This window comes from Tachyglossus aculeatus, chromosome 22 (genome assembly GCF_015852505.1).
Source record: "Tachyglossus aculeatus isolate mTacAcu1 chromosome 22, mTacAcu1.pri, whole genome shotgun sequence".
Lineage (NCBI taxonomy): Eukaryota > Metazoa > Chordata > Mammalia > Monotremata > Tachyglossidae > Tachyglossus > Tachyglossus aculeatus.
In genome coordinates this window covers 44,067,856-44,094,596 of record NC_052087.1, presented here as the reverse complement: position 1 = coordinate 44,094,596, position 26,741 = coordinate 44,067,856, and the positions used below count along the sequence as shown (strand labels likewise).

Below are 26,741 nucleotides of genomic sequence, written 5' to 3'. Positions count from 1 at the left end.
AATCCTGTCCTTCCTGTGACTTTCCAATGACTGTAGATGGCACTACCATTCTGCCTGTGTCAAAAGCCCATAACCTTGGAGTTATCCTAGACCACTCTCTCTCTTTCAATACACACATTCAACCCATCACTAAAACCTGTCGGTCCCACCTTCACAAGATCGCTAAAATCCACCCTTTCCTCTCCATCCAAACTGCTACAATGTTACTACAATCACTCACTCTATCCCTCTGGATTACTGCATCAGCCTTCTTGCTGACCTCCCAGCCTGCTGTCTCTCCCGACAACAGTCCATAATTCACTCTGCTGCCTAGACCATTTTTCTACAGAAATGCTTAGGATATGTTTCCCCCGTCCTCAAGAAACTCCAGTGGTTGCCCATCTTCCTTCACATCAAACAAAAACTCCTCACCATTGGCTTTAAAGTACTCCATCACTTTGCCCCTCCTACTTCACCTCACTACTCTCCTACTGCAACACAGCCTGTACACTTCACTCTTCTAATGCTAACCTTTTCACAGTGCCTCACTCTCATCTATCTCACCACTGATCCCTCACCCAAGTCCTGTTTCTGGCCTGGAATACCCTCCTTCCTCAAACCCTTCTTTTTTAAAAATGGTATTTGTTAAGCACTTACTATGTAACAGGCACTGTTCTGAGTGCTGGGGTGGATGTAATAATAATAATAATTATGGTATTTGCTAGGATGAATACAAGCAAATCGGGTTGGACAGTCCCCTGTCCCACGTGGGGCTCACCTTCTCAATCCCCATTTTACAGATGAGACAACTGAGGCACAGAGAAGTTAAGTGACTTGCCCAAGGTCACACAGCAGACAAGTGGAGGAATTATATTAGAACCCATGACTTTCTCTCAGGCCTGTGTTGTAGCCACTATGCCCTGTTGCTTCTCCTAAAAGCTAGAGTAGATACAAGATAATCAGGTTAGATGTAGTCCCTGTCCTTCACTAGGCTCACAGTCTAAGGAGGGAGGAGAACAGGCATCTAATCCTCATTTCAAAGATGAGGAAAATGAGGCATAGAGAAGTTAAGCCCAAGGTTGCACAGCAGGCTTGCAGCAGAGCCAGGGTTAGAAACCAGGTTCTCAGACTCCCTAGGCCACGTTTATGCATTTGGCCATTCTGCATCCAGTCAGGGCCGGAAAGAGACTGCCCTCCACCTCCCATGACTTTTGGCCAATTCGCTCTTCCATGTCCACCATCTTCTGGTCTCTACCCCACAGCTAAAACCCTCCCATTTTGACCCCACATTCAAAACGAAAAGCTAGTCCTTCCAGTTGGGGGTGTTCCTGGAAAATGGTCATTTCAGGCTCCTTTGAGGGTCCTCAGTTGCCTGCACTGGATTCTGGGTAAGACAGACTATGGCACCAGCCCACATCAGGCAAGCCTTCTCTCCAAACATTCCTTAGTCTCCACAGACTTCATTTCCTGTCCCTCATCTGGAAATCATTCTTTAAAAGCTCCCATTTCCCTTTTGGTTATTTATTAATATATAATCCTGAGTTATCTTAATTAAATGTCCCAGGTTGAACATAAATAAAGTTGTTTGGTTAAGTTTTGGACAATTGCCGTATCTTACAAGATGGACTTGTGAGATTCATAGGAACAGAAGTTGCCATCTCCGAGAGGAATCATTTGGACGCATTTCTAAAATGTAATGGAAGTGGACAACCAGCTCGCTCAAGAATCAGAATGATCTCAAAAGTACTATTCCCCTAATGAATGGTTACCCGCACTCTGCTTGATGTCACAAGCTGGGTGGTGAGTGACTGCTCTATACAAAATGACAAGCAAATGGATCCTTTTCCAACATGGCCAACTTTGACGAGCTTTCAACCTCTACAGGCCTTCAATTTTTCATTCGCTCTTAACCTGGGCAGACTCCGGAAGCTGGGCCCTCTGAGCCCCCTTTTCCTCTGCTCCTCCTCCCCTTCCCATCGCCCCAACACCCTTCCTCTGCTTTATCCCCTCCCCCATCACAGCACTTGTGTATATATGCACATATTTATTGTTCTATTTACTTTATTAATGATATGTATTATATCTGTAATTCTATTTATTTATATTGATGTTATTGATGTCTGTGTACTTCGGGTTTTTTTTTGTTGTCTGCCTCCCCCTTCTAGACTGTGAACCCATTGTTGGTAGGGACTGTCTCTGTTGCTGAATTGTACTTTCCAAGAGGTTAGTATAGTGCTCTGCACACAGTAAGTGCTCAATAAATATGATTGAATGAATGAATTGAATGAATGAATAAATAAAGCATGGGACAGCTTATCAAGCATACGTGGATTCTAAACCCAGCTCCACCACTTACATGCTGCGTGACCCTGGGCAAATCACTTACCTTCTCTATGCCTCAGTATCCTCATCTATAAATAATAACAATAATGTTGGTATTTGTTAAGCACTTACTTTGTGCCAAGCACAGTTCTAAGCACTGAGGTAGGTACAAGGTAATCAGGTTGTTCCATGTGGGGCTTACAGTCTTCATCCCCATTTTACAGATGAGGTAACTGAAGCACAGAGAAGTTAAGTGACTTGCCCAAGGTCACACAGCGGACAGGTGGCAGAGCCGGGATTAGAACCCACAACCTCTGACTCCCAAGCCCAGGCTCATTCCATTAAATCATGCTGCTTCTATACAATGGGGATTCATTTCCCATTCTCCCTCCCCTTTAGACTGTGGGACAGGGACTGCAAAAAGCCTGCTTTTCTTGCATTTTCTTGCATTTATCACAGCATTCATTCATTCATTCATGCAATCGTATTTATTGAGCGCTTACTGTGTGCAGAGCACTGTAATAAGCACTTGCGAAGTACAAGTTGGCAACATATAGAGACAGTCCCTACCCAACAGCGGGTTCACAGTCTAGAAGGGGGAGACAAACAACAAAACAAAACATATTAACAAAATAAAATAAATAGAATAAATATGTACAAGTAAAATAGAGTAATAGATATGTGCAAACATATATACATATATATATAGGTGTTGTGGGGAGGGGAAGGAGGTAAGGCAGGGGGATGGAGTGGGTGAGGAGGGGGAGAGGAAGGAGGGGGCTCAGCCTGGGAAGGCCTCCTGGAGGAGGTGAGCTCTCAGTAGGGCTTTGAAGGGAGGAAGAGAGCTAGCTTGGCGGATGTGCAGAGGGAGGGCAATCCAGGCCAGGGGGAGGATGTGGGCCAGGGGTCAACAGCAGGACAGGTGAGAACGAGGTACAGTGAGGAGGTGAGCTGCGGCAGAGGAGCGGAGGGTGCGGGCTGGGCTGGAGAAAGACAAAAGGGAGGGGAGGGAGGAGGGGGCAAGGGGATGGACAGCCTTGAAGCCGAGAGTGACACCCAAGAAGGTCAACTCCAAGATACCGTTATACCCACTACCAGCAGATAAGTGGCAGAGCTGGGATTAGAACCCAGGTCCTCTGACTCCTAGCCCATGCTCTTTCCACTAGGCCACACTGCTTCCAGTGTGCTGCAGCTACTCCTGCAAAGAGAATCAAATGTCACAGAATCATCAGGTTGGTCAAGACCTCATCTAATCCAGCCCCCTGACAAAATTGTTACTAAACCCAACATTTCCCCAACTTTTCTGTTTTCTTTTAAAGTGTACCTTGATGAAACTGTATGTCCTCGGGATTTCCATACCCTCTGTGACTGGGGAGTCCTGCTTAGTAATAATCACTGTGGAATTTGGTAAGCATTTTCTATGTGTCAAGCACTTACTAACTTCTGGGGGTGACACAGGTTAATCAGGTTAGACACAGTCCTCACTCAACATGGGGCTCAAAGTCTAAGGAAGAGGGGAACCCAGTCCCATCCCCACTTTCCAGATGAGGAAACTGAAGCACAGAAATAAGTTGCCCATGGTTACATAGGAGGGAAGTGACAGAGCTGGATCTAGAACGTGGGTCTCCTGACTCCTGCTCTAATGCTCCGGCCAGCAGGTCACACTGCCCCGCAACTGCTTCTCTATCCTATCAGAGAGTGAGGGCCAACATCAGAGGAGACAGAGATGCCATCTATGGCCCCCGGGAGGGGGATAGAAAAGCCAGGTCCTTGGCCACTGAGAGGCAACAAAACTGAGAGCAAGTGAGAATCAGCAAGGCCTAGTTGAGAGAGCACAGTAGTCAATCAATCAATCAATCGTATTTATTGAGCACTTACTATGTGCAGAGCACTGTACTAAGCGCTTGGGAAGTACAAGTTGGCAACATATAGAGACAGTCCCTACCCAACAGTGGGCTCACAGTCTAGAAGGGGGAGATAGAGAACATAACCAAGCATATTAACATATTAGTCAAAAGGCCTGGGTTCTTATCCCAGCTCCACTTGTCTGCTGTGTGACCTCGAGCAGGTCACTTCACTTCTCTGGGCCTCCTCTGTAAAATGGAGATTTAAGGCTGTGCTCCCCATGTGGGACAGGGACTATGTCGAACCCAATTATCATGTATCTACCTTAGCACTTAGTGCAGTGCCTGACCACATAGTCAGCACTTAATAAATACCATGAAAAGGGTCTAACAAATCCCTAGACTGTAAGCACCTTGTCAACAGGGGCTGTGTCTACCAACTCTATTGTTCCATACTCTCCCAAGCATTTAGTCCAGTGCTCTGCGCACATAAAACGTTCTATAAATACTACTGACTGCTGCTCGTATCTCTCTCAGAAATGCCCTCACCTCCGCAGCCAGAGCCACATCCTTTGGAGCAGGAGATATAGACTAGAAGCCCCTCAAGGGCAGGGAAACATGTCACTTCTCTGTTTAATAATAATAATGATGATTGTATTTGTTATTAATAATAATAATAATGGCATTTGTTAAGTGCTTACTATGTGCAAAGCACTGTTCTAAGCACTGGGGAGGTTACAAGGTGATCAGGTTGTCCCACGTGGGGCTCACAGTCTTCATCCCCATTTTATAGATGAGGTAACTGAGGCCCAGAGAAGTTAAGTGACTTGCCCAAAGTCACACAGCTGACAGTAGAGGAGCCAGGATTTGAACCCATGACCTCTGACTTGCCCATGCTCTTTCCATTGAGCCACGCTGCTTCTCTAAGCACTTACTATATGCCAAGCACTGACTTCCCCAAGCACTTAGCACAGTGTAATGTACCCAGCAGATGCTCCATAGATCTACTACTAACTAGGCGGGGCAGAAACACCAGCCAATAGGGGGAGAAGGGGGAGAAGGGGCAGAGTGGCCAGTGGGAGGTTGAAGGGGGAGGGGGGCTCTCCACGTAGCAGGGTTCGTCAGCATCTCCGCCCTCTGCCTGTGCTGACGCACCAAGCCAGACCGCAGCAACCTTTGTACCGGGACCTGGCTGGGACCCCAGGAACGAAGCTGGCAGCTGGCAGCCCCAGTCTCCAAGACCCCAATAATAAATTTCAAGATGACAGGAGGACAATCTAATAAAAGCACTTTAACATCACCAAAGAAATTGCTGCGTGAAGCACTTATATAATTAGCTTTTACACTGAGAGGAGCTTTGGCCTGCTGCCCTGCTTTCTGCTTAATCCTAGGGAAAGTAATCAGGGAAATGCCGGGCCTGAGCGCCACTCTGGCCACGAGAGCCGCAAGGCCAGGTGGGACCCAGGGATCTTGTGGAGGGCACGGGCTCTGTGTGGGGAAGGTGGTCGGGGGCAGGCAGGGGTGAAAGGGAGGTGAACCGGGTTGGGGTTTTAAGCAGTTTGCTGAACGCTTTATCAGATTTATGAGCGACAACCTCGCATTGATTATTGAAAAAGCATCAGCCCCTGCTTTTAGGCAAATACCCAGGAGTGTGGGCTTGTTTATGAAAGCTCATCATAATTCACTGGAGCTGGTCGACTACTTAATAGTTGGGGTTGGAGTGGCAAGGAGGAGAAAGTGGAGGTAGAGGAGGAGGAAGTAGAGGTGGAGGAGCTGAAGGAGGAGGAGGAAGTGGAGGCAGAGAAGGAGGATGGAAGGGCAGTTGAATTCCAACTGTTGCAATTGCTCCTGTTGGTGGCTCATTATGTGTGCCCCTTTTAGAATTGGGGAGTTGAGAATAATAATAATAATAATAATAATAATAATAATAATGGTATTTGTAAAGTTCTTACTATGTGCCAAGCACTGTACTAAACTCTGGGGTGGACACAAGCAAATTGGGTTGGACACAGTCTCTGTCCCACATGGGGCTCGCAGTCTTAATCCCCGTTTTACAGATAAACTAACTGAGGCCCAGAGAAGTAAAGTGATTTGCACAAGATCACACAGCAGACAAGTGGCAGAGCCAGGACTAGAATCCCAGGACCTTCTGATTCCCAGGCCGGTACTCTGTGTACTACGCTATGCTGCTTCCCTGATGAAAGTCATGGAGTATGGGTTTACAAAGATCCTGGATGCTTCTGGGAAAAAGGGCAGCCCCTACCATCCAGCCACCTCCATGCTCAGGAATCCACTGGGTGATTTCTTATTTATGAATTTATTGGGTCTGATATCTCTAACGAATCCCTCCCTCCTAACCAGGTTGTGTCCAGCCACAAGTGTCTACTGTAAGCTCCTTGAGGGCAGCAGCTGCATCTTTGACTTCACCTCTATATCAATCAATCGAACAATCATGGCACTCTACGAAGCACTTGGGAGAGGCATCTAACACAGTGCTCTTGCACCCAGGAAGTGCTTGTTAAATTCTGATGGTACTTACACAGCCTTTGTTTCTGGGGATCCTTCAGGGAAGCTTGTCTGTCTCTCCGCATCAAAGTTAAGGCATGTCATGGGGACACCACCCTGAGTCCCAGAGTTGGGGGAGGGGGCCTCCGGGGGTATAGAGGGTGGCCACAGGCCATTTAGGATGGGTTATGAGGGAGAGGCATTGTACTCTTCTGACCTCTTAGTAGAGTGCTCTGCACAGAATGTGTTCAATGAATACCACTGACTGATCACTGAGGGTGGAGGACTTCATGACCAAAAGTGTTCCTGGAGTTTGGCTGGGGGGGACAGAGAAATTTGCATTGGCCCCAATTTGGGTTGGAGCCCTTGTGCTCCAGACTATCATGTGGCCATGAGTCGACCCTGGTGAGTCACAGTTCCGCACTTCTGGTGGGGAACAGGACCCGACCTGGAGGGAAGGCTGGGAAAGGATAAGGAGAAACACGGATGGGGGAGGCAACCTGGGGAGGGAGATGCTCTCAGGAGAATCAGGGAGGAAGAGGAATTGGGAAGCAGTGAAGCTTAGAAGAAAGAGCAAGGGTCCGAGAATCAGAAAACATGGGTTCTAGTCCCAACTCCACCACCAGCCTGGTGAATGGCCTGAGGAGAATCAGATCGTGGCTTAGTGGAAAGAGCATGGGCTTGGGAGGCAGAGGACACGGGTTCTAAACCCGGCTCCATCGCTTGTCTGCTGTGTGACCTTGGGCAAATCATTTAACTTCTCTGTGCCTCAGTTACCTCATCTGTAAAATGGGGATTAAGACTGTGAGCCCCAGGTGGGACAACCAGATTACCTTGTATCTACCCCAGCACTTAGAACAGTGCTTGGTACAGAGTAAGAATTTAATAAAAACCATTATTATTATTATTATTATCATCTCTTTGCCCAATTTCCTCATCTGTGAAATGAGGATTCATTCATTTATTCAATCATATTTATTGAGCACTTACTGTATGAAAAGCACTGTGCAAAGCAGTTGGGAGAGCACAACAACAGACAGACTCGTTCTTTGCCCACAGAGAGCTCATAGTCCAGAGGAGGAAACAGACATTAATATACATAAATAAATAAATTACAGATACAAACATATGTGCTGTGGGGATGGAAGGGAGGGTGAATGGAGATAGCAAGACAGGGCGATGCAGAAGGGAGTGGGAGAAGAGGAGAGGAGGGCTTAGGGAAGACTTCTTAGAGGAGATATGCCCTCAATAAGGCTTTGAAGTAGAGGAGAGAAATTGTCTGTCTGATATGAGGAGGGAGGGCATTCCAGGCCAGAGGTAGAATGTGGGTGGGAGGTCGGCGTTGAGATTGAGGTTCAATGAAAAGGTTAGCATTAGAGGACTGAAGAGTGTGGCCTGGGTTGTAGTAGAAGAGTAGCGAGGTGAGGAAGGAGGGGGCAAGGTAACTGAGTGCTTAAATCAATCAATCAGTCAATCATATTTATTGAGCGCTTACTGTGTGCAGAGCACTGTACTAAGTGCTTGGGAAGTACAAGTTGGCAACATATAGAGACAGTCCCTACCCAACAGTGGGCTCACAGTCACAGTCTAAAGACAATGGTGAGGAGTTTCTATATGATGCAGAGATGGATGGGCAACCACAGGAGTTTCTTGAGGAGTGGGGAAACATGGTCTGAACGTTTTTGAAGGAAAATAATTTAGAGTATGAACTGTAGTGGGAGAGTCAAGGGGCAGGGAGGTCAGGAAGGAGGCTGATACAATAATCAAGGTGGGAGAGGATAAATAATAATAATAATAATGGCATTTATTAAGCGCTTAGTATGTGCAAAGCACTAAGTGCTGGGAGGTTACATGGTGATCAGGTTGTCCCATGGGGGGCTCACAGTCGTAATCTCCATTTTCTAGATGAGGTAACTGATCCACAGAGAAGTTAAGTGCCTTGCCCAAAGTAACACAGCTGACAATTGGCAGAGCCAGGATTTGTATCCATGACCTCTGACTTGAAAGCCCGTGCTCTTTCCACTGAGCCATGCTGCTTCTCTAATGCATGCTTTAATGTGGTAGCAGTTTGGATAAAGAGGAAGGGGTGGATATTAGCGATGGTGAGACCCCCCCCTGCTCTCCCTCAGACCGTGAATCCCAGATGGCCCATGACTCTTCCTGATCAGGATATCTTGTATTTACCTTCTCTGTTTACAACACAGTAAGCGCTTAACAAATCCCATCATTCATTGCTTCCCCTCCATTTACTGGACCTCAGGCTCCAGAGCATTACGGTTGGGCGGAGTGGGAGAAAATTCCCACATGCTCAGCCAAGTCTGAGGAAGTCTGAGAAGCAGGATCAAAGGAACGGAGTTATTCACAATTAGAGGACTCCTTCCTCCCCTGAGGCTTCCTCAGTGATCAGTGCTCTGCACACAGTAAGTGCTCAATAAATACGACTGAATGAATGAATGAATGATCAGCCCCTGCGACCTGGGAGCAGGACAACAGGGAGCTAAAGCGTCCTTATAATGGACATGCCTCACACCAAAGTACAGCCAAATTGAAGAGTGATGTTTCAGGGCTAGTCAACAGGAAGGAACACATAGGCCAGTTACAGGCCTGGAGGTAAGGGATCTGGGGAGACGAGAGAAACCACACTTCTGGGTTCTGGGAATTGGGAGTTAATGGGAAGAAATTGTCTCATACACTCTCTTTCCCATTGGCCTCCCCCGCACTGGGTCCAGCCAGCTCAACTTGAGCCCACAGCACCAGAGTTCCAGCAGGGAGACTGACAGTGTGGAGAGACCAAATGACCAACTGACTGACCAGGGCAGGAAGACCAACTGACCAATTGACCGGGGCAAAGAAACTGAATAACAGACCTTGGTGGGGAGACTAACTGACCAACTGACGAGGGCAGGGAGAACAACTGACAGACCAACCGGGGTGGGGAGACAAGCTAACGGACCAGGATGGGGAGATCGACCAAAAGGTGCAGGGAGACTGACTGACCAACTGGGGAGGAGGGGCTAACTGATAGACCATGGAAGGGCTTGAAAAGGCTGAGGGGATGGGGAGAGGAGAGGAGCATGGGATTGTGAGGACTCTCAGACTTGCATCTTTCTCTACTTCAACAGAATCAAGCTGGACCCAAGGTTGCCATTTTGTGCATTAAGAAGGACTGGGACACTGAGGCCACCTCGTCTTTTTCAAACCACCATGTGCCACGAACCATTACCCATTGCACACGGCCTGTCATCTGGGGGGCAAAGCCATGAGAGAAAAGGCTGGCAGGCTGCTGGACTGCCCACTGGGGGCCTCGGCATGTGCTGGGGGAATTTCCCAGAGACCGAGACCCAACAGAGACCATCCAGACCCTCACCTGGTACTCACCCTCTCACGGGAAGTCAGTAAAGATAATGGGAAACTCAAATTCCCAGCTGACTCTGCCCAAAGATCCTGTGGGACTGCCTGTTGGCATGGAATGTGTGTGTTTATTGTTATATTGCACTCTCTCAAGTGCTTAGTACAGTGCTCTGCACATTGTAAGCACTCAATAATTGTAACTGACTGACTGAATGAATGAATGAATGACCTCCTCTCTGGTTATCTTCAAAACATCCTTCAGAAAACCGAGCCCACACAGGCTTACAGACTCAGCTACCACAGCAAGCTGGACAGTCAGAACTATCCACAGAGCCTAAAATGTTTAGGATAAATTCATGGATGAGAGGGCTAAGTTGGGCTTCTAGGGGATGTGGAGGGAAAATTATGGGTGTTAGTTCAGTTTCTCCCTAAACATTAATTTCTGACCTTTCAAGTATCCGGTTGCCACTGCCAGACTGAGACCCACTTTAGTGACAGTCTTTTGGTTTTCATAATGGGATCCTAGAGCTAGGAAGGACTTCAAAATGTCATCCCATCCAACACCCTGCCTCCAGACAAATGAAAGCCGAAACCAACTAGGATGGACCAAAGACGGACCGTCCACATGCTCCCACTCCCCTTTTAGACTGTGAGCCCATTGTTGGGTAGGGATTGTCTCTATTTGTTGCCAAATTATACTTTCCAAGTGCTCAGTATATGCTCTGCACACAGTAAGCATTCAATAAATATGATTGAATGAATGTTATCACCCTAAGCGTCCAGAAAGTTTATTTCTGCCCTCTTTCCATATGATTCTTCAGGTTTCAGGATTCATTAGCAAGGAGCAGGAAAGTGAGGCATAAAGTTCCCTGGGCCTAGTGAAGACCTGGCATGTGACTCCCCAGTTCTCTACGGAAGCGACAGTAGGGTCCCTTTCAGCGACCAGCTCTCTCTGGCCTACCAACTTTTCCTCAACTGCCATTCCCAAACAGTTTGGGAGAAAAAGGGGGCCACCCCAGCCCCCTAAAATCCTTCAGGCCAACATAACATAGTCACCCCAACATAAACACCCTCTCGTGATCCCGGTTTGTAAGGTAGGGATGAGTCAGGCCACGTTGTCTCAAAAGCAACTAACAATAATAATAATATTATTATTTGTTAAGCATCATCATCATCATTCGTATTTATTGAGCGCTTACTGTGTGCAGAGCACTGTACTAAGCGCTTGGGAAGTACAAGTTGGCAACATATAGAGACAGTCCCTAACCAACAGTGGGCTCACAGTCTAAAAGGGGGAGACAGAGAACAAACCAAACATACTAACAAAATAAAATCAATGGAATAGATATGTACAAGTAAAATAAATAGAGTAACAAATATGTACAAACATATATACACATATACAGGTGCTGTGGGGAAGGGAAGGAGGTAAGATGGGGGGGATGGAGAGGGGGACGAGGGGGAGAGGAAGGAAGGGGCTCAGTCTGGGAAGGCCGCCTGGAGGAGGTGAGCTCTCAGTAGGGCCTTGAAGGGAGGAAGAGAGCTAGCTTGGCGGATGGGCAGAGGGAGGGCATTCCAGGCCCGGGGGAAGACGTGGGTCGGGAGTCGATGGCGGGACAGGCGAGAACGAGGTATGGTGAGGAGATTAGTGGCGGAGGAGCGGAGGTTGCGGGGTGTGCTGTAGAAGGAGAGAAGGGAGGTGAGGTAGGAGGGGGCGAGGTGATGGAGAGCCTTGAAGCCCAGGGTGAGGAGTTTCTGCCTGATGTGCAGATTGATTGGTAGCCACTGGAGATTTTTGAGGAGGGGAGTAACATGCCCAGAGCGTTTCTGGACAAAGACAATCCGGGCAGCAGCATGAAGTATGGATTGAAGTGGGGAGAGACACGAGGATGGGAGATCAGAGAGAAGACTGATGCAGTAGTCCAGACGGGATAGGATGAGAGCTTGAATGAGAAGGGTAGCGGTGTGGATGGAGAGGAAAGGGCAGATCTTGGCAATGTTGCGGAGCTGAGACCGGTTTTGGTGACGGCTTGGATGTGAGGGGTGAACGAGAGAGCGGAGTCGAGGATGACACCAAGGTTGCGGGCTTGTGAGACGGGAAGGATGGTAGTGCCGTCAACAGAGATGGGAAAGTCAGGGAGAGGGCAGAGTTTGGGAGGGAAGACAAGGAGTTCAGTCTTGGACATGTTGAGTTTTAGGTGACGGGCAGACATCCAGATGGAGATGTCCTGAAGGCAGGAGGAGATGCGAGCCTGGAGAGAAGGGGAGAGAGCAGGGGCAGAGATGTAGATCTGGGTGTCATCAGCGTAGAGATGATAGTTGAAGCCGTGGGAGTGAATGAAGTCACCAAGGGAGTGTGCGTAGATCGAGAACAGAAAGGGACCAAGCACTGAACCTTGGGGAACCCCCACAGTAAGGGGATGGGAGGGGGAGGAGGAGCCTGCAAAAGAGACTGAGAATGAATGACCAGAGAGATAAGAGGAGAACCAGGAGAGGACGGAGTCTGTGAAGCCAAGGTCAGATAGCTTGTTGAGGAGAAGGGGGTTGTCCACAGTATCGAAGGCAGCTGAGAGGTCAATCAATCAATCAATCAATCAATCGTATTTATTGAGCGCTTACTATGTGCAGAGCACTGTACTAAGCGCTTGGGAAGTACAAATTGGCATCACATAGAGACAGTCCCTACCCGATAGTGGGCTCACAGTCTAAAAGGAGGATTAGTATAGAGTATGAGCCATTGGATTTTGCAAGCAGGAGGTCATTGGTGACCTTTGAGAGGGCAGTTTCCGTGGAATGTAGGGGACGGAAGCCAGACTGGAGGGGGTCGAGGAAAGTGTTGTTGTTGAGGAATTCGAGGCAGCGCATGTAGACAACTCGGTCAAGGAGTTTGGAAAGGAATGGTAGGAGGGATATGGGGCGATAACTAGAAGGTGAGGTGGGGTCAAGAGAGGGTTTTTTTAGGATGGGAGAGACATGGGCATGTTTGAAGGCAGAGGGGAAGGAACCAGTGGAGAGTGAGCGGTTGAAGATGGAAGTTTAGGAGGGGAGAAGGGTGTGCCAAGTACTGTTCTAAGTGCTGGGGTAGATACAAATGAATCAGGTTGGATACAGTCCCTGTTCCCATAGGGGCTCACACTCTTAATCCCAATTTTACAGATGAGATAAATGAGGCCGAGGGAAGTTAAGTACAGTGCTAAGCACTTAGTACAGTGCTTTGCACATAGCAAGTGCTCAATAAAAACCATTAAGTGATTTGCCCAAGGTCACACATTAGACGTGGCAGAGCAGGATTAGAACCCATACCCTTCTGACTCTCAGGCCCATGTTCTATCCACTAAGCCACATTGCTTCTAGGATCAGCTGCCCCTGCTGCTTTCTGCCTCTGCTAGGACAAGGAAAGGCATCCCGGGATCTCAGTTGGAAGCCCCGTCCATTCTGAGAAAGGGGACCTCTCCATATATACATCATGGAGTCAAACCTCCCTCCAAGACCTTCCTCCCCACCCACCAGTTGTGTCCCAGGGCTCAAGATAGCAGCAATGCAGGACTTGTTTGTTCTCCAGTTGGCAACCAGAGCTGAAGAGGCCCTGGGCTTCCATCACCAAAAATGGGCAACCGGCAAGGATCAGATCAAGTTGGTCTGTCCCTCTTAATTTTCATCCCCTTAGTTTCTTCCTTGACAATGTTTTTATGACAAACAATTTTGCTTATTCCTTATCGTTTTTAGGATTGCCTGAAACAAAGGTGTCTATCCAGCATTTAGGACAATGCTTGGTACATAGTAAGCGCTTAAATTCCATCATTACTATATTACCAGTCTGACTCCCTTTGCTCCATCTTGGTTCATTTTCCCTGCAGAAATAGATTCAGCAGATGCTTTGGTTTTCTTTCTTTACCTGAAAGATTTCCTCAGTCCCCTTTTCATCCCACTTCTAACACTTGGCTGGAGCTGAGAATTAAAATCCACGTTTCATGTGGTTTTCATTTATTCTCGGGCTGGGGCCATTATTCTCTCCTTCAAACAGCAGTTCCTGATTCCGTCAATACCGGCACATCATGATCATGCCTGTTTCCTGTTCATCCTGCCCCTAGAAGAGGGAGCCACACTTCCTCCCTCCCTCTTCCCTCCACTCTCAGCCTTGGCATTTTCCATGAGCGGGCACTGGGTTTTCCAGAAAAACCATTATAGTTTGGTTAGGGGGTCCCTTCCTGCTCTAGACTGTAAGCTTGTTGTGGGCAAGGAATGTGTATGTTGTTGCATTGTACTCTCCCAAGAGCTTAGTACAGTGCTCTGAACACAACGAGCACTCAATAAATACAACTGACCTCTCCACCAGCTCCTTGATTCTTGGATTGGAGTTTGTTCTCCTGCCTGGGCCTGCTCTCTGTACAGGGCTCTCCCCTTTGACCTCCTCAGAGGCATCAAATGTGTTTGTTCACTGTTGTACTGTACTCTCCCAAGCTCTCAGTACAGTGCTCTGCACACACTAAGGGCTCAATAAATATGACTGAATGACTGAATTAAAAGGCTGCCACAGCAGGATTACCCTGGCCATGAATAAGAAGCAGCATGGCCTAGTGGATAAAGCACGGGCCTGGGAGTCAGAAGGACCAGGGTTCTCAACCTGACTCTGATGGTTGTCTGTAGTGTGACCTTGGGCAATTCACTTCACTCCTCTGTGCCTCAGTTACCTCATCTGTAAAATTAAGATTAGGGGTGTAAGCCCCATGAGGAATAGAGACTGTGTCTGACCTGACAACATTTCATCTACCCCAGTGCTTAATACAGTAGCTGGCAAATAGTAACCACCATCTAGACTATAAGCTCCCTGAGGACAGGGACTGTGTCTATTTAATGCTATATTACATTCATTCAGTCGTATTTATTGAGCACTTACTGTGTGCAGACCACTGTACTAAGGGCTTCAGAGTGTACAATACAACAATAAACAGACAAATTCCCTGCCCACAGCAAGCTCCCAAGCACTAAGTACAGTGCTCTGCACACAATAAACACTCAATAAATGCGATTGAATTCATTCATTCTTTTGTATTTATTTAGTGCTTACTGTGCGCACAGCATTGTACTAAGCACTTGGAAGAGTTCCATACAACAATAAACAGAGACATTTCCTGCCCACGACAAGCTCCCAAGTGCTTAGTACAGTGCTTTTCACACAGTAAGCGCTCAATAAATGTGATTGAATTCATTCATTTATTCAGTCGTATTTATTGAGTGTTTACTGTGTGCAGAGCTCTGTACTGAGGACTTGGAAGAGTACAACACAACAAAAAACAGTGACATTCTCTGACCACAACGAGCTTTCAGACTGGCAGGAGGGGTGCGGGGTGGAGACACAGCAATTTCAAATAAATAAAATTACAGATAGGGGAGGGAAGGGAGGGAAGGGAGGGAGGGGAGGGAGGGAAGGGAGGTAAGGGAGGAAAGGGAGGAAAGGAAGGGAGGAAGGGAGGGAGGCAGGGAGGGAGGAAGGGGAAGGGAGGGAGGAAGGGAGGGAGGGAGAGAGAGAGAGAGAAAGAGAGAGAGGGAGAGAGGGAGAGAAGGAGAGAGAGGCGGAGAGAGAGAGAAAGAGAGAGAGGGAGAGAAGGAGAGAAAGAGAGAGAGAAAGAGACAAAGAGAGGGAGAGAGGGAGAGGGAGAGGGAGAGAGAGAGTGAGAGAGAGAAAGAGAGAAAGAGAGAAAGGAAGAGGGAGAGAAAGGAAGAGAGAGAGAAAGGAAGAGAGAGAGAAAGGAAGAGAGAGAGAAAGGAAGAGAGAGAGAGAAAGAGAGAGAGAAAGAAAGATAGATAGATGATAGATAAATAGATAGATGATAGATAGATAGATGGATAGATAGATAGATAGATAGATAGATAGATAGATAGATAGATAGATAGATAGATATCCTGGAGATGAAGAGGAGCAAATTCACCCAGCTGGGAGGGCTCTGTTGGCCCCTGGGTGGCGCTATTGCACAGTGCATAAGCTCCGTTGGGGTGGCACGGGCACGAGAGAGAGAGAGAGAGAGAGAGAGAGAGAGAGAGAGAGAGAGAGAGAGAGAGGTGTATATATATATATATAGATAGATATATAGATATATATGTATATACACACAAGCCACTGCTCTGCTCCAGAACAGGAGAGCTTGGCCACGCAAGCACTCCGTAATGCAGCCTCTTCCTCTCCTTTCCACTGAGAAGCAGCGTGGATCAGTGGCAAGAGCCCGGGCTTAGGAGTCAGAGGTCATGTGTTCTAATCCCGCCTCTGCCACTTGTCTGCTGTGTGACCTTGGGCAAGCCACTTAACTTCTCTGTACCTCAGTTACCTCATCTGTAAAATGGGGATTAAGACTATTCAGCCCCACATAGGACAACCTGATCACCCTGTAACCTCCCCAGCGCTTAGAACAGTGCTCAGCACATAGTAAGCGCTTAGCAAATATCATAATTACTATTATTATTATTATTTGAGAAGCAGGGTGACAGTGGCAAGAGCACGGGCTTGGGAGTCAGAGGACATGGGTTCTAATTCCAGCTCCGCCACTTGTTCATTCATTCAATTCACTCAATGGTATTCATTGAGCACTTACTGTGTGCAGAGCACTGTACTTGTCCCCTGTGTGACTTTGGGCAAGTCACTTAACTTCCTTGTCCCTCAGTTACCTCATCTGTAAAATGGGGGTTAAGACTGGACGCCCCATGTGGGGTAACTTGTTTACCTTGTAGTTACTCCAGTGCTTAGAACAGTGCTTGGCACACAGTAAGTGCCTAACAAATACCCTCATCAACATCATCATCATCAGGGCCCAGCAGCAGTGTGGTCTAGCGGATTGAGAACGGGCCTGGGAGTCAGAAGGACCTGGGTTGTCATCCCACCTCGTTCACTTGTCTGCTGGGTAAATCACTTCACTTCTCTGTTCCTCAGTTAGCTCATCTGTAAAATGGGGATTGATATTGAGAGCCCCATGTGGGACAAGGACTGTGTCCAACCTGATTAGCTTGTATGTAGTTACATACAGTGCTTAGAACAGTGTTTGCACAGAGTAAATACTTAACAAATACCATTAATAAAAAATAAAGAGGTCTGGTGGGTTGGCTCCCTAGGAAAGCAACAGAAGCAGTTGCTGTCACATCTAGGTGGAGGGGGGGTTAGGAAAGTGGAGAGGAGGGTGCGGAAACCAGCCTAGCTTCAGCCTAGAGGCCGCCCAACACTGGAGTCAGTCAATCGTACTTACGGAGCATTTACAGCACTGTACTGAATGCTTGGGAGAGTACAATGATCTTCCCTGTCAACAGCATCTTCTTCCAGTATGAAGGATAATTGTAGACACATATATATACTCTGACATTAGCATTTACCTCAGGGCAATCATTCCCTGAAACCAGACCTCAAATATGCCCAAATCTGGAGGAACTCTGTGAAACCCAGGGTGGCGGGGTGTTGTCGCCTCCGGCTGGGCCTCCATCTCTGTCTCAGAGGCCAAAAGGGGCTCCCCAAGTCTGTGCCCAAAATATCTCAACAGCTGCTTCTGCTCCAGCCCTCTCCCCTATTTCCCCACCCAGTGCCCATCGGCTGAGGGCAGAAGGCTTGTTGCTTCGGACCAGAGCCTCCCGTGTTGAACATCTGGGCTTTGGAAGCATACATGTGTCTGTGCCAATCCATCCCCCATCCATCTCCTTGCCACAGGGAGGCCGACAACCCTGACACAGATACTGGGAAGTACTTCTGGTTGGGGATAAGGTGGAGGAGCCCAAGGGAAAGTCGAGAGGTGCCAGCAAACATTGGCTTCCTGTCCTGTCCTCTCCCTCTTCCCTCATGCCTCCTACTCTAATTCCACCGTTCCCTTCCCCACCCCCGCTTCCCCCTGTACACTTTTTTTAATTTCTCCATCGATTTTCATTAAACTCTCCCCATGGCATATACGCAGAGAGAGAGAGCTTGGCTGTGCAGAAAGAGAAGGAAGGGTGTATTTGCCAGGTAGGTTTTCACCGTGCTTCCAGCCACAATCCCTGCTTACTGGACACCTTTCCTTCCAAAGGCTCCAGACTCACTCCTCACAGATTTGCTCTGGCACCTTTGCAAGTTTCTGACACAAGAGACATGGACCCCCACAGCAGCGAGGCACAGTGGAAAGAGCATGGATTTAGGAGTCAGAGGATCTGTGTTCTAATCCCCACTCTGCCATTTGTCTGCTCTGTGATCTTGGGCAAGCCACTTAACTTCTCTGTGCCTCAGTTACCTCATCTGGAAAATGGGAATTAAGACCGTGAGCCCCATGTGAGACAACCTAATTACCGTTTTTCTACCCCAGCTCTTAGAATAGTGCTTGGCACAAAATAAGTGCATAACAAATATTATTATTATTATTACAACCTGCCTGGAGCTTGGGGATCCTTACTGGGGAGCCTGTGGGAACCCACAGACAGGGGAGCAACTGAAGACATGAAGCAGAGAAGCAGCATAGCCTAATGATTAGAGGATTACAGCATGGGCCTGGGAGCCAGAAGGACCTGGGTTCTAATCCTGGCTCTTCCACTTGTCTGCTGTGTGGGTAAGTCACTTCACTTCCCTGAGCCCCAGTTCCCCCATCCTTCCAATGGGGATTAAGACTGTGAGTCCTATGTGGGGCAAGGACTGTGTCTAACCTGATTTTCTTGTACCTACTGCAGCGCTTAGAAAAATGCCTGGCTCATAGGAAGTGTTTAACACATACCACGATTATTATCATTAAGTGAGGCAAGACTGCGGGGGTGTCTCCATTCCCAACTGCAGTCATCTGCCTCTCCGGACCTCCCAGGCCTAGATCCCTGTCATGAGAAAGAAGTTGGGTGTTGGGAACCCCCAGAGCTCCAAGCTTCCATCGTCCCAGAAGGCCTCAAACAGAACCTTGCAGTCAGAGAACATCGAGTACATGCCATCACCCCACCATTATTACTATGACCGCCCCCCAGCAGACCCCTTGACCACCTGTGTATGGGAGCCACAAGCCCCTACCCCAGCATCGCTGGTTATGTGGAAGAAGTTTCCCCATCTAGACTGTAAACCCATTGTAGGCAGAGAACGTGTCAGTTTATAATTGTATGATTGACCTGGCTCAGGGGTGACCTGTCACCTCAGCCCTCCAGATATGATCAGGGTACCCAGGGAAAGAGAGTACAACTCTCTCTAATTTATTTGCCACCCACCAACTCCATGAAACCACGCTCCCAAACACCAGAAAATAACCATGGTGAAGTTCATGAAGCACTTATTATGTACTAGGCCCTAAGGCATAAACCAGGACACGAGATCAGACAGTTCCTATCACAAGCAGAGCTTGCCACCTACCTTATACGCATTTTACAGATGAGGAGACTGAGGTCCAGAGAGTTTAAGCGACTTGCCCAGAGCTACCTGATTACCCAGAAGCCCATGGCACAATGCTGCTCCCTTAAAACAAACCCCCTCCTTGCCAGGGATTTTTCTGATTTACAGCAGTTAAGGAGATAGGGATCTGGAGTGTCGGTCACTCCACTCCGACAGCCCTGCTGGAAGCCTTAGGGGGACCTGGCCGTCTCTGACTGGGATTACCTCGGCCCGGTGTGAGGGATGTCCCCCCCACCCTCAGAACCCTGATTCCATGAAACCTAGTTGGAGGTTCTGACGAGAAAAGAACTTCCCAAATCCAGCACATTTTTCACTGCCAATTAATTAAAACCACCTTCCCCAGATGCCAGGGACCGTAAATCAGATTTGGAACTTTACATTATAAAATTGGGCAGCGAACCCAGCTCTCCCTCAATGCCGGCGGAGGGACCCACACACCTTGGGGATCCCGGGCTTGTCTTCTCACAACCACTCTGTGGCTTCGATCACTTAATTATTCACCGTGCCCTCTCACCCTTCAGACTCAATGCTGACAGCTGCAGACTGATTTAGTAGCATCTGATGGTGGGGAACTAAAGTCCAGGGCCTGTAGAGCTTTCCAAAGAGTTTCTCCTTGGGGGTTTTAAGAAAGAACAGGAGTGGGAGGCATCAGGGGGACCTGTGGAGTTCAACATCCACCTAGTCCCAGTGCTGCTGGGAAACACAGACCCTGGAACAGCAACTGCTGGCAGCAGAAGGGAAGAAAAATGGTGAGAGGAGATGTGCCCCATGTGAGGGACCTTCCTCTGGCTAGGAAACAACATGCACATTCATCAGGCCCCACTCTGTCTTGAAGGATCTAATTTGTGGAGCTAGGCAAAACAGTCTGGCACGGTGAGCAATGCTAATGCATTCTGGCTCTTTGACAGCCTCTGAAAGGTGAAAGAGGAAAATCACTACCAGCCAATGCCACTGCTGCCCAGAGTCTCAGCTGTAAGCCCGAGGAAGTGGGCTGCTCTCGGCAATCCTCTCGCACACAGCGAGCTCCGGGTCATTCCAAGGCGGACGCAGGCCTCCGATTACACAAAATGCTTTGCTTCACCTCCCTCCTGGGCCACCTTTGGCTACTTCCTTGCTTGCCCCAACCTCCTGTGGAGTCAGGAGCTGGAATCTCTCCAGGTGGCTCCCTGTGGGGAGCAGGTTGGCCTTGGTCAGCGTGAGGTGGGGTTTTTTTTAGGGGGATAGGGGAGAATGAGGGACTCTCTAGGGATTTCCTTTACTCTAAATGCTCCCATCCATCTTACCCCAAGTTGCAGAAGGAGAGTTGTCTGTAGGGGCTAAGCACCACCTGCCTCTCTATCTCTAAAAGAGAGACACAGAAGTTAGATCAAGCCTGTCTAGATGAACCAACACTGCCCTTTTCCTTTTTGGTATTTGTTAAGGGCTCACTATGTGTCAAACACTGTTTTAAGCACTGGGGTAGGTACAAGTTAATTAGGTCAAACACACTCCCCTGCCCCGTAGCAGGCCCAACTCTGGAACAGTTCTGTTGTACTCTCCCAAACTTGTAGTATGGTACTCCCCAAGACAGCACTGCATATAGTAAGCACTCAATCGATATGATTAACTGCTCTGCACATAATAAATCCTCAATAAATACCATTGATTGATGGATGGATTAAATGAAACCTGGGGTGCGTGGGGCAAATAACCCCCAAAAATGACAGAATCTCTTTGAGCCCTTTTGAACACCCAGGCGCAGGAAGAAAAAGGGAGGGGAGGAGAGGGCAACGAGAGCACTGTACTGAGAGCTTCGGAGGGTGCAACAATGCAGTGGGTAGACACAATCCCTACCCTCAAGGAGCTTACTACTTACTGATGCATAATTATTGTTATATGGTATTTAGCAAAGTGGGGGGGAGAGGAAATTCGACAATTTCTCTTCCTCTGTTCAAAAGCCTTATTGAAGGCACATCTCCTCCAAGCGGCCTTCCCTGATTAAGCCCAATATTATATATTGCTATATTGTACTCTCCCAAGGGCTTATTAAAGTGCTTTACACAGAGTGAGTGCTCAATAAATATGATTACCTAGTGGGTAGCCCAGGGACTAGCACCTTGGAAGTGTTTAGTAATTGCCATAAATATCATAACATAGCTGATAGGAGGGTTTTTTCTGGTAGTTGTTAAGTGCTTACTTTGTGTCAAGCACTGTTCTAATCAATGGGGTAGATACAATCAGGCTTGATACAGTCCATGTCCCACATGGTCCTCACAGTCTATGTAAGAGAGAGAACAGATATTGAATTCCCAGTTTGCAGTTGAAGAAACTGAGGCACAGAGAAATTAAATGACTCGCCCAAGGTCACACAGCAGGCAAGTTTCTGAGTAGGAATTATCATCATCATCATCATCAATCGTATTTATTGAGCGCTTACTGTGTGCAGAGCACTGTACAAAGCACTTGGGAAGTACAAGTTGGCAACATATAGAGACAGTCCCTAACCAACAGTGGGCTCACAGTCTAAAAGGGGGAGACAGAGAACAAAACCAAACGTAATAACAAAACAAAATAAATAGAATAGATATGTACAAGTAAAATAAATAAATAAATAAATAGAGCAACAAATATGTACAAACATATATACATATATACAGGTGCTGTGGGGAAGGGAAGGAGGTAAGATGGGGGGGATGGAGAGGGGGGTGAGGGGGAGAGGAAGGAAGGGGCTCAGTCTGGGAAGGCCGCCTGGAGGAGGTGAGCTCTCATTAGAGCCTTGAAGGGAGGAAGAGAACTAGCTTGGCGGATGGGCAGAGGGAGGGCATTCCAGGCCCGGGGGATGATGTGGGCCGGGGGTTGATGGCGGGACAGGTGAGAACAAGGTACGGTGAGGAGATTAGTGGCGGAGGAGCGGAGGTTGCGGGATGGGCTGTAGAAGGAGAGAAGGGAGGTGAGGTAGGAGGGGGCGAGGTGATGGAGAGCCTTGAAGCCCAGGGTGAGGAGTTTCTGCCTGATGCGCAGATTGATTAGTAGCCACTGGAGATTTTTGAGGAGGGGAGTAACATGCCCAGAGCATTTCTGGACAAAGACAATCCGGGCAGCAGCATGAAGTATGGATTGAAGTGGGGAGAGACACGAGGATGGGAGATCAGAGAGAAGGCTGATGCAGTAGTCCAGACGGGATAGGATGAGAGCTTGAATGAGCAGGGTAGCGGTATGGATGGAGAGGAAAGGGCAGATCTTGGTAATGTTGCGGAGCTGAGACCGGCAGGTTTTGGTGACGGCTTGGATGTGAGGGGTGAACGAGAGAGCGGAGTCGAGGATGACACCAAGGTTGTGGGCTTGTGAGACGGGAAGGATGGTAGTGCCGTCAACAGAGATGGGAAAGTCAGGGAGAGGGCAGGGTTCGGGAGGAAAGACAAGGAGTTCAGTCTTGGACATGTTGAGTTTTAGGTGACGGGCAGACATCCAGATGGAGATGTCCTGAAGGCAGGAGGAGATGCGAGCCTGGAGAGAGGGGGAGAGAGCAGGGGCAGAGATGTAGATCTGGGTGTCATCAGCGTAGAGATGATAGTTGAAGCCGTGGGGGTGAATGAGGTCACCAAGGGAGTGTGTGTAGATCGAGAACAGAAGGGGACCAAGCACTGAACCTTGGGGAACCCCCACAGTAAGGGGATGAGAGGGGGAGGAGGAGCCTGCAAAAGAGACTGAGAATGAACGACCGGAGAGATAAGAGGAGAACCAGGATTAGAACTTGAGTCCTCTGGCTCCAGGCCTGTGCTCTATCCACTAGACCGCACTGCTTCGAGATGCAGTAGGAGAAACCTGCCCCAGCCTCACCAGGTCATTGCCCATCCTCCCATGATCCCCTGGGTGAGTGGTAGATCTGCCACCCGCCTTGACCCCCTACCTTGTCCAGCTGCCGGATGCCCTCCTCCACACAGCAGATGGACGCCAGTGTCCTGAGGGTCTGTGGGTACAGGCGCCGAAAGCAGTCCTGGCGGCAGATCTTGAACAGGGCAAGGACTCCTCCTTCCTGCGGGCAGGGAAAGAAGGTAGGGGTGGTAGGGGGTGTGAGAAATTCAGTTTTCTAGGCCCCTAAAGTTTGCTCTGCATTTAATCTATTCAAGGAACATGCAATCAGGAGCAATGAATACCCTCTAATTACTTTCTCTCAATTAGTGGTTCTACCAACCCCAGGAAGATGAGCAAAGGCACCTGGAGGAACTGCTCAATTAGTGCTCATGTCCATGGGGGCAAGGAAGTGCATGGGTGGGGGGCGGGGAGGGGTCTATCTTGATACTGCCCCTTGCCCACATCCTGCCTCTGGCCTGAAATACCCTCCCTCCTAAAATCTGACAGCTAAATATTTACTCTCCCCCATTTCAAAGACTTATTCATTCATTCATTCATTCAATCGCATTTATTGAGCGCTTACTGTGTGCAGAGCACTGTACAAGTTGGCAACATATAGAGGTGGTCCCTACCCAACAATGGGCTTACACTTATTGAAGGCACATCTCCAAGAGGCCTTCCCCGACTAAGCCCTCCTTTCCTCTTCTCTGGCTCCCTTCTGCGTCACCCTGACTTACCCCCTTTATTCATTTTATTCATCCCCTCTCCCAGACCCACATTACTTATGTGTATATGTGCAATTTATTTTTTTCTACTTATGATTCTGTCTCCCCCTCTAGTCTGTATGCTAGTTGTAGGCAGGGAATGATGTGTCTGTCTATTTTTATATTGTACTCTCCCAAGAGCTTAGTACAGTGCTCTGCACACAATAAGCACTCAATGAATACAATTGAATGCATGAATGCATGAAGGGAGGAGGCAAGCAGGACAGGACATGGGTGCCTAAACCATTCACTTTTAGCATTTCTAAATGCCATCCTGATTAAATTGGGCTTCTCTGTGAAAGAGAGGGATCATCTTTTCCAATAGTGGTCTTTGTTAAGCACTCACTAAGAGTCAAGTACTGTGCTAAGCACTGGGATAGAGACAATGTAATCAGCTTGGACTCAGTGTGTTTCCCACGTGGGGCTCACAGTCTAAGTAGGAGGGAGAACAGGGATTTCTTTTTTAATGGTATTTGTTAGTGAGAAGCAGCATGGCTTAGTGGAAAGAGCAAGGGCTTAGGAGTAAGAGGTCGTGGGTTCTAATCCTGCTCCATTACTGGACTGCTGTGTGACCTTGGGCAAGTCCCTTAACTTCTCTGTGCCTCAGTTACCTCATCTGTAAAATGGGGATTAAGACTGTGAGCCCCACATGGGACAACTTGATTACCCTGCATCTACCCCAGTGTTTAGAACAGTGCTTGGCACATAGTAAGTGCTTAACAAATACCATAATTATTACTAATTATTATTAAGTGCTTTCTATGGTGTGTCAAGCACTGTTCTAAGTGCAGGGGTAGATACTAGTTTATCAGGTTAGACACAATCCCTGTCTCACATGGGGCTCACAGTCTAAACTGAAGGGAAGAGGATTTAATCTCCAATTTATGGATGAGGTGACTGACAGGGAAGGTAAGTGACTTCCCCAAGGTCACACAGTAAGCATTTGGCACAGCTGGGATTATAACCCAGGTCTTCTGACTCCCAGGTCTTTGCTCTTTCCACTTTGCCAGGCTCTCTCAATCCATTCCCTCCAGTGGCACTCAGTGTACTAATGATTGTGGCACTTGTTAAACTCTTGCTTTGTGCTAGGCATTGGGGCACATTCACAATAATCGGGTAGGACACAGTTCCCTGCCCTACCTGGGGTTCCCAAGTCCATAGCAGAGGGAGAGCAGGTATTGTATCCCCATTTGACTTGGGGGTAAAGAACTTGAAGTAAAATGGCTTGCCCCAAGTCACACAACAGGCAGGGGGCTGGACCCTGTAATGAACACCCCATTAGCCCTCACACTGTGCAGCAGAGAAGCAGCCTGGCCTAGTGGAAAAAGCACAGGATCTGGAGTCAAAAGATTTGAGTTCAAATCCCAAATCTGCCCGCCTGCCTGCTTTGCGACTTTGGGCATATCACTTCACTTCTATGTTCCTCCATTTCCTCATCTTTAAAATGGGGATTAAAGTCTTTTTCTCTCCCCCCGGCCCCACGCACCCTCCTAGTCTATGACTGTCATGTGGGACAGGAGCAGGATGTGATCTGTTTATCTTGTATCTATCCCAGTGCTTGGGACATAGTAGGTGGCTTAAATACCACCACCATGACTATCATTATTAATTATTATTATTATCATTGCCGTTTAGCATCTCATGGACCTCACTCACCTAGTATTGTCATAAGGTCCACCCTAGCTAAGCAAAGCATGCTCAGGGCAGAAACCAATCCTTAATAATTAATAATAATTGTGGTATTTGTTCAGTATTTATGTGCCAAGAAATGTGCTAAGCACTGGTTGCTCAGCACTTATGTGCCAAGCAATGTGCTAAGCACTGGGATAGATAAAAGATAATCAGATCAGACCTTGACCCTGTTCCTCATGGGACTCAGAGTCTAGAGGAGAGAGAACAGGTATTTAATCCCTATTTTACAGTTGAAGAAACCGAGGCCCAGAGAAGCTGACTGATTTGCCTGAGGTCACACAGCAGGCAAGTGGCAGAACTGAGGTTAGAATCCGTGTCTCCTGACTCCCAGTCCAGAGCTCTTTCTCCTAGGCTATACTGCTTCCCAACTATTGGACACTTCCCACTCCAGGTATTCATGGTCAATTCCAGATCAGGTATGACATGTGAACTGGAGAACAGAAACTTCCCAACAAACTGAGGATGCTCCTCAGAATCCTCCCACCAGCCTTCTCTGAGGATTTCTGAGCGAAGGATTAGTCCTGTTCTGCTGCTGCCTTTTCCACATGAATTCACTCAGCCCTGATCCGCACATGCTTTTCTCGATGGGACAAGCATCTGTTTTCTGAGTGGGAACAGCCAACAGCAGCTTTAAGTACATCAGACATCGAGTAACACAAGAAATTAAACTCTGACCCTAAATTCCAGGCATGTTTCAAGCTGCCAAAGCCTCATGCCTCTATTTGGACTAAAAATACCTCTCTCCAAGCTGCTTGCACCGACACACTTTAAGAGTTTGTCCTAAAGCTTATTTCTCTTCTGGAATGTCTAGGCCTGTGTCACTGCATCCCAGCTGAAAACTGTAAGTCGGGGGGGTTTTTTGTTTCATTTTGTTTATTATGGTATTTGTTATGTGGCAGGCACTGTACTAAGCGCTGGGGTAGATACAAGCTATTCAGGTTCGACACAGTCCCTCTCCCACATGGGTCTTATGCCCTTGATATGGATGAGGTAACCAAGGCACAGAGAATTGAAGTGATTTGTCCAAGATCACACAGCAAACAAGTGGCAGAGCTGGAATTAGAACCCAGGTCCTTCTGACTCCCA

At 48.0% G+C, this 26,741-nt stretch overlaps 1 protein-coding gene across 1 annotated transcript in view; it reads right to left on the bottom strand.

The window, feature by feature from the left end:
- The window catches only part of INSC (INSC spindle orientation adaptor protein), a 114,002-nt gene that overhangs the window by 33,414 nt on the left and 53,847 nt on the right, over window positions 1–26,741 (bottom strand). Inside the window, 1 exon segment of the mRNA XM_038764801.1 lies at window positions 23,255–23,380. Coding sequence (XP_038620729.1) covers window positions 23,255–23,380 — 126 coding nt within the window.